General features: G+C 47.1%; 1 protein-coding gene across 1 annotated transcript in view; it reads right to left on the bottom strand.

Annotated features, from left to right (window-relative positions):
• T265_07210 (hypothetical protein) overlaps nucleotides 1-10980 on the bottom strand; it is a gene marked incomplete at both ends in the record, with an annotated part of 26380 nt that overhangs the window by 11049 nt on the left and 4351 nt on the right. Inside the window, 2 exons of the mRNA XM_009172666.1 lie at nucleotides 711-893; nucleotides 6873-7082. Coding sequence (XP_009170930.1) covers nucleotides 711-893; nucleotides 6873-7082 — 393 coding nt within the window. The remainder of the gene's footprint in view (nucleotides 1-710; nucleotides 894-6872; nucleotides 7083-10980) is intronic.

Raw genomic sequence — 10980 nt, 5'->3', positions numbered from 1 at the left:
AGCGTATTCCGCTTACCTTACGCCGCCTTCTTGAATGACCCAAGACAAGAGCATGGCGAAACGGAAGTATGAGTTGGCCGCATTACAGTGTGATATGGCAGAACACAATAAATTGTAAGACTCGTCAAGGCGTCCCACCATGGGACAGAAGCCCAGGAGGAAATTAGGCGCGTTCAAAATGGATCAGAGAACGAAATATGGTCGCACCTTACGCAAAGCAGTCATGAAGATAGTGTGACAAATAAAGGAGTATTAGACGGTCGTCTAATCAGTCCCGAAATTCTCCTGACAAAAACGCCGCTGTGTAATGCCGACTGAACTCCTGTTGTGGAGACGCATGTTGGTTCTTTGGTGTCATTCTGAAACTACTTCAGTGACCGATCATTGCTTCAGAGGCGTCTCGATTTGGACTAAGCAAGAACTCACAAGTCATTAAAGAACATTGAACCTTCGCAGCCAGTGTTCACCATAATTTTCTTTTCATGCAGCTGATAGCTTTGTTGGACGTGGCATTACTCGCTGTCAGTAACAAGTTGGATAGTTCTTTTTCTTGGCAGCGTGGCCCAGCGAAGGTTTGTTGCTTATGTACAGAGCTGTGAACATACTGTACCCTCGCATGTGTTACCTTCAGTTCGACACTGGTAAGAAGTTGTGGGTCAATGAAGAAAATATCATTTGTACATCTATAAGATCAGGCGATTGTGACTTACGCCCGATCTCGAACTACGTTTGGAATGTCTTCTTCTTCTCCTTCACTGGTACCGGATCTGCTAGATACATCTAAGAGGTCATCGAACGATGCATCTTGCTTAGCCCTCTTAGCATGAGCCTTGTCGACCTTGTGGTTTGTATCGCTCCTTTTGTTTTTGGACCGTTTTGCCGAAGCTTTTGGGCTAGAAGAGAATAACGTAAACGAGAAAATGTGGTGTATATATGATGCGAAGTGTTGAAAACTAAAGTTCAATAACTGTCTGGTCACAGACTAAGTTTTGTAAGTAATTTAAATTCAAAGCCTTGTGTCAGACTAGAAAAAACTCTTGTATTGAACAGATTTCGTAACAGACAGTCGGGATTCATTGCAGCCAAAGTTTAAAACCCTATATGGGAAGATTACGATCATTTTACCAATAGTTTTGAATAGCGCCCAATGAAACCTGTCAAATAGGGTAACAAGTACACGAATAAATTTGCAAAAACATACCAAACGTTCGACTAGAAACATGTATAAGGCCTGGTCGCAGGCTTGAATTTCTAGACCGACTATATAGAGGATAATTAAATCTGTAGAAGGATAATAAAAAATTTTCTCAGTTCCCCAATCATCGCGACTAGGACCGCAGCGATCAATAAGTCAGGGATGAATTTGAGCCAGGCCTCCTCGGATCGAGAGCCATCACTTTCTGGGGGAAAAATGAATTTGGAGCGAGGCCTAAGCCCTAGGGTGAGAACGTTAGACAGGAGCCCGAAGGTAGGCCAAAGAACCAGATCGACAGTCCGTTACAGGTTGGAATGTCACGTGGATTAATACAGCAACGTTGCGACATCATTAAGAACTATTAGAACTGGATGTCAACAGTTCTGTTCAACCGATCCGACTCGCTAAATTAACTTCGTCCACCATGTGACCCGTTAGTATCCAACACGGCGCTTACGAAGCGATTGTACTACTGAAGACAGCTACATTTGTCGAGTGTGGAAAAGTTCATCTTTAAAAATTGAAAAACCTATCGAGAAAGCAGAGTGGTTAAGTGAGCCTGTCACGGGAGCTGGGTTGTTAAACTGTGAGGTTATCTTCCAAACCCAGTACTAATTTCTCGATTTCTTCCACCCGATGTTTGGCAATTTGGTGGATCTCAGTCCCCATGCTTCCTTCGGGTTGCACGGCAGTCATGTATCGAAAATGTGCCGAACCACTACTACTACTAATAACTATTACTAAAACTGTTACGTCCACTGTCATGGAGTGCTAAACATCAGAAAAACCGTTGTGAAGTAAATACCCCACAAACGGTGGGGATTAGGAGAACACAAGTTCTTTACGAGCCAAAGCGACACTAGCGAACTCAGAACAGCCATAAAACTTAGTCCGATACGGAGAAGTGTCTGTGATTCAGTAACAGACATTTTCACAAACTATTGATAACATATTTCCATTTTGTGGTCGTCATCTTTTTCACCGGTCTTGAAGAAAGGATTTGGATCTTCGAACATTCTCAAATTCTAAGATATACGTCGGAAATCCTCCAGAGATTGACGTGAGACAGCCATACTGCCCAATGAACTTATCAATGTAAGATAGAAAGGAGACTTTCCTACAAGAGCACCAAGAGCTGTCAAGTGGATGCCCGACTCAGTATAAGCAGACGTGTTCTGATAATCTAAACCAGTAATATGACAACCATGTGAACTTCGTTTACTATCAGACAGAACGGATTTTGTGCTTTCAACATTACGCGAATTCAGGTAAATATTGTTAACTACTTTCCACCTCACTAAGACACTAGAAAAAAAACAACACTAACCACAACTCTAATTATACAGCGTCTTCAAGCCATCTCGTCGATTGATCGCCCTTCTTTTTATTTAGGTCGAGTGCGGGCTGACACCATCATGAAGAGACTGGACATTACCGTGGTGTGACGGTTTGCGCACCCCAGCGACCCATTGGGCTATTGTGGGTATCCTCGCGACCCTCAGAGTGTCTCATACCAGGTTGGTCAATGGCTAGTCTGACAAACACAGTCTCCTGGCCCTCCAGATTGGGAGTTGGAACATGTGGCGCCTGGTTCCGAGAAAATGGTAGTGCATTCGCATTCCCTGCCAAACACCGCTACCTTGCGTCTAGGCTTTTGGGCCAACGGCTTTGGCTGAGGACCCTAATCGTCCTCCTGTCTAGATGTGGGCGCCCTAACAGTATCCCAGCCCATGTCCTACCATGACGCTTGAAACTAACGATGCTCTCATACCACATCGGCCGTCGCGTAGTGCCATCAGCCGAGTCGCCTTACTTCCTGCATACAGCAAGGCGGGTAAGCGAAAACGGGCAACTGCTGACGCCTCCCTTCTTTCTCTTTCACATCCTTTTTTTCCTCTTCCTCTCCCCACCCTGTTAGTAACTGTCCTCTTATAAACCCAGCACTGAGGACTAATAACTCCGTTCGTCATGCATCAGTTTTGCGCGCAACATCTGCTCGTCACATGGCACCGACATTCTCAGGTATCTCCAAATCAATTTTCAAGCTTTGACACCCAGTCTATCTGGTCACCCTCAATGTCCGCAATCTGAAGCAAGCAGGACAACGAGCTGCTCTTACACTCACACTGGACTCCTTTGGCATCGATGTGTGCTGTGTCTCAGAAACGAGAATTCAGAACGCAAGCACAGTGGTTTCGTAGGGCAGAATTATTTAGATTACTTAATATGGTTTGCATTACCACAGCGTCAGATTCAAGAAGAGCTATGTCATCTGCATACCCTATATCTGTGAGAGAACGCTCTAGGAGCACTTTGAGCCTCCAGGCATTAGTGGCTGATAGTGTCTTCCATGATCGCATCGATGCCGAAGTTGAAGATGAATGGTGAAAAAGGACAGCCCCGTCTGATACTACTTGATGTGATGACTTCAGGCTAGAGCTTCGCCTAAACCTTCACACTTCTACGAGGACTGGCGTGCAGCACCAATTTACGGGGGAGCTCCTGCTCCACAGATACTACCATAGTGCTTGACGATCCACAGAGTCAAAGGCAGCTTTCAAGTCAAGGAAGACAATCATTGTTGGTTGCCGGAAGCAGTGTGTCTGTTCCAGAACTTGTCGGAGGGTGAAGATGTGATCGGTGCATCCTCCTGCAGAACGGAGCCCAGCTTCGTTTTCACAGATCTGTCTCTCCCTGTGTTCAGCCAACCTTCGAAGGATAAAATCAGAGAGCACCTTCGATACCACGGTGGTTTCACACAAAGTCCGCGTATCCTTTTTGAAGATAGGAATGAATGTCGACATTCCCCATTCCATGAGCACTTTCTCTTCGTTCCATATCGTATCAATGAGCTTTTTTAGATGGGTCACCAGGGATTCTGTGCCTTCTTTGAAGAGGGTTGGATACAGACCGTCCGGTCCTAGTGCTTTTTCACGTTTCAGTACAGATATTTCGTACTTTATTTCTTCCGGCAGGCGATAAAGGTTTACATTCCATTCGACCACTATCTCCACAGGCTGTTGCAGGAGGCCAGCTAATCTTTTATTGGAAGTGTTCGACCCACCTTTCCACCTTTTCACTTATCGTTTTGGTGACAGTTGCTTTCCTAGGGCAAGGTGGTCATCATCGTCATCGTCATCAAAGACAGCAACATCAGTGTTGGCACTGATACTTCACTGCCGTAAGTTGGTCGTATCAATTGATACAGGGCACGGCCGTTTCCGGCAACGAAAGCCTTCTCCATGTCCCGAGTTTTCCATGTTTACTAGAGCTATCAGTCTTTCCTTACGTCCTTTACTGTTTGGTATTTGAGGGATTTGCGTGCGCCGTCGTACTCATTGCCTGCTGGTATGAATTTCCTGGCATCAATCATGGATAGCGTTCTCGACGACATCCAGTGGTCTTGTGGTCGAATCGGAGAAGTTGGAAAGACGGTAATGAAGTAGCATAGCTCCTTTCACATTTTGCCATGCTTCATCAACATGCTAACAGCACACCATTGGTTGGCTGTGAAAAGTTGTTGTCCTAGCTCAGATCGATACTGATGAGGTATGGTAGTCCTTCGAATATGGCAGATTGGTGTGCTTCTTGCTTACTTGCGAGGGCCTAGAGGGGAACGAACTGTCAGGCATACACGCACCATGGCGCGATTGGAATTAAGTGGTGTGCCCCAGAAGGAACGGCAGTCTTGAGTTGTGGCTCTCCATCGGTGGCTGATGGTCACGTGGACCAACTGAGTCCACGGCTGGTTTGTAGTTGGTGGCCTCCAGGTAACGTGATGCCAACGTTTATTCTGGCATTGTTTATACTGGCTTTAACAATCCTATCACAGAGGACAGTACGGCGTTACCTCCATACCACCTCGAAGCACGAAAATTTTTAATACGGGTCTCCCTCCTCTTGGTCTGAATCCCCCCTTTGGCCTTCCTGGCATGGTTGCACCTTGTCGAACAAAGTTCCAGCCAGTGTAGACTGCGGAAGCATTGAAGCACTCTAGCCAGACCACCATATCATGGTGGTAGATTTAGGTAGGGGGCTGGACAACTACATCGTAATGAACGTAACTTCAACATCTCTTCGCCAAACTCTTAAGAGCGTTCAGCTGTAGCACCCTTCCAGTGCCTAGCTGCCATGCTACCCGAAGGAAGCACGAGGGCTGGGATACTGGGTCGCCCAAGCCTAGACAGGGGAAGTCGAGTGGCGGAGGTCGGATTCGAACCACGGACCTTCCGGTCAGTAAATTCGCGCTCTAACCACTTGGGTCATCTCGCCCCCACTTCAGGTGCTGACAAATTTTGAAACTCTTAAGAGGCTCAAAATTGGTCAGCACCTGAAGCCCTAGTTGTGCCGTGAACAATGGCTACAACGAAAGAATCAGAGGAACCCTTGGAAAAGTTAAAACTGTTGGTAAATTTGACCTTTGAAGGTGAATATCGGACCACGGACACATTTCCGTTACTCTATAATTCTCCATACACAGGGAAGTACGGCTCTACAAGGCGACTCATATACTGTGAATCATCGTCGATATGACTACTAATATAATGTGAGTCAAAGATACTAGAAAGAAAGTCGATCCACTTCAAAGAGACTTTGTCGCCGTGCAGCGGCGTGTAATTCACTGAGGACGTTTCACTGGGATACAGGCAGAGTTTCTATATCCGGCTGGGCAGTGGATACAGGTCGGACGAACAGTCTCCTGGTCCTCCAGGTTGTGAGTTGGAGCAGACACGGCGACTTGTTCCTAAAAACCCTGTACTACTGCAGTAGTATGCCAGCGCCCACCCGCTGCCTAGCGGTCAGGATTTTGAGCCAAAGCCTTTGATTGGCGACCCTAATCGTTCTCCTGTGTAAGTGTGATCGCTCTGACAGTATCCCAGACCGCGCACAATCATTAATGTGTTAGGATTGGTAAGAGTCTCATCGACATCAAGTAAGTAGTTCTGACAGTTGAGAAGAATTATGCGGATTAGTAATTTGACATGCCATGTTACGCTGGAGTGACTTCGGAGCTGTGGATGACAAAGTTCCCGTCTATATGGTTCCGGTTATCCGTAACCTTAATAATCTGTCTCGGGATCAAAGTCATTTCTGGTGGTCAAAACGATAGGCAGTTTCGTTTAATATATTGCTGTGTAGCCATCAGCATTTCTTAATGGGGATCTGACTTTCGGCATGGTGATTGGCCAAAAACTTTCCCCTCAAAAGGATGGTTTCTCTCAGGGAGTATCAAGAGGGAGCTGTCATAAGGAAAACACATCATCACCGGGCCGGTTTGGACTAGCGTAGGAAAACTTGGTTGAAAGGTGAGTATCAATCATACATCCGTCATATAATTTATCGACGTTTTAGCGCCTAGCTGCCATGGCATCGGATGTAAGCACGAAGGTTGGGATTCTGCTAGGTTGCCCAAGCCTACACAGAAGCAGTCGAGATGCCTGGATCGGGTCCAAACTACGGATAGTTCGGTCAGTAAGATCGCACTGAGTTACCTCACTAACTAGGCTGAGGGTTTCGTTTGCGAAAACAAATGACATCGCTAAAACTGGCGAGAATTCAAGAACTGCTAACTAGTGTGCCCTCGAAGTGCGACATATTAGGGTTACTCATCAAAGTAGGGAAATATATCACCTCAAATCTGCTCTAGAACAAACAACTAAAAATCAGCTTGACTTACGGCGACTCACATATCGATGACTGTTCCAATTCAGGAGTGACATCTGCCCTCGAAATGCGAGGAGCATGGGAATGGTGTTGTTTGTGCATGCTTCCTAATGGATGTCCGCAGCGTTTCTTTCTGGCATGGATTCCGGAGGGGGGGTTTCGCGTTACCGGACTTTCTTCCCCCGATATGGCCATTCTATGGTAGTTGGTGCCAAAACGTGCGCTGAAAACGATTAGGCAAATAAAGTGTAGTAGAGAGAAAACTCCATTTCTCTTAAAAACTGCATATGTATACATATATTACATATACGCAATCAAGAGTTGGGTAGATGTATCTACCACATAGGTCGGCTAATTAGCAAACATGATGTTTGGGCTTGATCCCGGCTAACCTGCAACCAAATTAATCACGCAAACCGCAATGATACGTATTGCCGGTGGATCTAGCCACGGAAGAAAAACGCCACCAGATCATTTGACGTGTAAGGCAGAAGTCGTAGAGCGCCTTATACACTTCAATTTGCGGGCAGGCAGCGAAGATTCCCATGAAACATCAGTAACGGAAGTTGGAAAACGTGGATAATAGTCGGCAGCTCAGCCTAAAACTAACGAAAGTCATGAGCTCGGGTGACAGCTTGTCGTAAACCCGTACAATTTAGCTTACAGTGTCCTTAGAAGGCACCAGAATTCAGATAGGGCACCCTTGGTCGACAAACTGCCACAGTATTTGACAACCACCAGAATTCGAGGTAGCCATTAGTAGAAAACAGCTACTATTGGCTGTCGGTGGCTGTGCCGGTGTTCGGACATCTGCTGCAAGGTAAAAACGTGGTCGATGCATCCTCACTCAAAGCGAATCTTAGGCTGGTCCCAAAGGTAAGTGACCAATCTGTGCACCATAATACTGGCGAACGCTAAGATTGCAAAGCCGATGCCCCGTTGGTCTAGGCAGGGGGTTACCTAACCATCGCTCAACAATTGGATAGAAACAAGGAGTTCAAAACAGTCCACAACAAACTTCACGTGTGGTCATAAGTGATTCATCGCTTGCCTTGAGGGGCATGACCTATTCGAGCCTGGTGCCTTCGCACATTCAAACTTCGCATCATTTCTGCCCCTGTTGGGACCTCCCATTTCACGTCGTGCAGCGCACTTTCGTAAGGCATCAACTGTCAAGTTATTCAGGAAATTCGGCGTCTCCTGGGTAGTAGTGATAGGTTAAGTGACATGCACAAGGGCTTTCCCGCTAGGACGAATTTCTACATTCATCAAGCTGCTCTACCAACAGATTGTGCAGAGTATCATCGACTTAGAACAGAAATAGAGAAACGGAGAAGCCTCGTCGCATTCTGACTGGTACGGTGAAAAACAGGAGAACTGTTCGTAAACCCTGATACGCTTCCAAGTTTGGTCCCGACCTAAAGCTGTCACCTTGTTGTGGTGGTCGGACTTCTTTGATGCAATGATCCCGCGGGCTATACTGAAAAAAATCGTTCTGCTGTAGCACCCTTCCAGTGCCTAACTGTCTACCACCCGAAGGTTGTACGAGGGTTGGGATACTGCCAGGTTGCCAGAACCCATACAGGGAAGTCGAGAAGCAGAAGTCGGATTCGAAACACGGACTTTCCGGTCAGTAAGTTCGCGCTCTAATCACTTGGGCCATCTCTCTGGCTATATTGACTGGAACTCAGTTCCTGAAGTTCCAAGCATACTAGCAAAGCCAACGGGGAGCAGCCCGATGAAGAACAGCGAGCCCCCGTACCGCGAGTAATCGCGTTGCGAGGCGTTCTGGATGTAAAGTCGCACTGTCCTCTGCGATTGGAGTGTGAAGACAGTAAGGCGTTCCCCCCAGGTGACCAGCATGTCCATATTCATGGAAGCAGCTGTGCTGCCTTCCCCCGAGGAATGACAGGTTGGAAAAAGTTGGCCTTAAAATCTGTACACTCTGATCACCCAACGGCGATCGCCGGCGCATTATTCAATACGGTTGAAATACTCATTAAAAGAAAGGGTCTAGTACCGCTCAAAAGGTACCTGCTATGTGCAGCTGTCCTAGGAATGAGATAGTGATACCTTACCCCCCGCGCCCTCTGACCAGGCCAGCCTGACCCTGAAGCCAAGTGGGTCAGACTCTTTAGTCATTGGCTCCAGGCAGGGTCCCTGAATAAAACCCCGCACCCTCCCACTGCCTCATGGGTCAGACTTTTGAGTCAAAGGCTCAAGGTGGGGTAATTCAACTAAACCCCATTCTTCGGCCTGAGCAACCTGGAAATATTATTTGTCCTTGCACCTCTTCGCTCACCGGCCTTCTCCTACACTGCCTCCTCACCCGACGTACCATGTAGTGCAACCAACCCATCTATTAGTCCCCTAGCCACTACTCCGTATCTAGACCTTTGCCCAGAATAAACCAAAGTAATTACTTACTAGCCTCAAAAGATCTGATTCACATTGCGGTCTTTAATGTCCTGACGTTATGTCGAATTGTACAATAGCTATTTCTGGTTGAAACCTTGCTTTTCTTCTCTATAGATATATGTTGTGTCTCCAAAACACGCATAAAAGACCTCACTTCGGTCATACTCCTCAAGCTGCTTAGGACGATCTCAGGTATGTATGTACCTGGTGATCCTAACGCAATGGCTCGTGGTATCTACGGTGTGAGTGTTGTACTCAGTACCAAGGCTGAAAACGCCTTACTGGACTGAATCCCGGTGAACACTTACCTGTGCGCTGTGCGGTTGTCTGGCTCAATTAAGAATAACCCGGCTCGATACGGTAAACGGTGTTTATTCGTCGCTTCAGCATACAGCCCAACACACTGCAGTTCTGAGACTGAGGACGAGTTTTATCAAGATCTGTCACGACTGCTTCAGTTGGCAAGAGGGACGGATACAGTAATCTTGGCGAGTGACATGCATACCCATGTTGGACAACTAAGTCCGGAAGAAGCAGCTGGGTGGCAGATTTGGAGTCGACGCTGAGCGTAGGGATAATGGGCAGCGGCTTCTTCAGCTGTGTTCAGACCATCGTCTGTTTCTAGCCAGTACAAACTTTCAACACAAAATTTCACACCCAGTTACATGGAGGCCCCTACCACAAGACAGTCGTAGACATAATTGGACCATGCGGTTATCAGTTACCGATGGAGAACCTCAGTTGGGGGTTGTATTGCCTTCTGGGGTACGCAACTTGACTCTGATCAAGCCACTGTGCGAGCCCTGTTATCACTCTTCTTGCCATCAGCATTGCGCGTGCCAAAGCGGAGCAGTTCCATTCATCGGCTTTGATAAGTTTCAGTACCTCGAGCGCATCGGGCTGACCAGGCTAGAAAGCTACTGGAAACACCTGGTCATGGGAATGACGAAGATTGCTTGGAGGTTGAGTGGGAACGGGTGAAAGAAGCTATGTTCTCAGCTCTCATAACTGTTTGTTCCAGCCATGCGTTTCGTCGAGATCAGCAGACCTTATTGCTGTTAGAAAGGCTATACCAGAAACTAACGACTATGATTGCGCAGGCAGGCCCTTCAAATACCGGATAATCAGGAGCTTGAAGACAGGCCCTTCACCGGATAATCAGGAGTTTGAAGAATGACGGAAAACACTGGTGAAGTTCGAAGACCCAGGAGGTGGAATCTCTCTTCAGGCAGGCCAAATACCGGATAATCAGGAGCTTGAAGAATGACGGAAAACACTGGTGAAGTTCGAAGACCCAGGAGGTGGAATCTCTCTTTCTTCATGTAGTAACGGTATTTTCCTCAGCTTAGTTCTCGGTCTGAGCCTCACAAGCTAGCGTTCACGTCAAAATAACCACCAAAGGTGCACAAGGTCTATTAACGCCCAAAACGAAATCAAGAACAGTTGTACCGCGCTTCTTATATATAGCGTAAGCGGTTATAACTTTCTGGAATTTCTGACGCGTTCTGGATGCGCCATTGGCAACCGGCATTTGGCCAATACTGGGTCATGATTGGCTGTTGGGTCCAGATTGTTGACCAATCAGATCTCGCCTTGGTGGCGGACCGGCAAGCGTCCCGAATTCTGGGCCAACCTTGAGCGGGTCAGGCTTCTCGGCCGTAGCAGCGCCTAAAGACATGCGGTATAGTGGGATCCGCGTGGAT

Source organism: Opisthorchis viverrini (assembly GCF_000715545.1).
Source record: "Opisthorchis viverrini unplaced genomic scaffold opera_v5_162, whole genome shotgun sequence".
NCBI classification, from domain to species: Eukaryota; Metazoa; Platyhelminthes; class Trematoda; order Opisthorchiida; family Opisthorchiidae; genus Opisthorchis; species Opisthorchis viverrini.
This window is presented reverse-complemented; position numbering and strand designations above follow the sequence as displayed.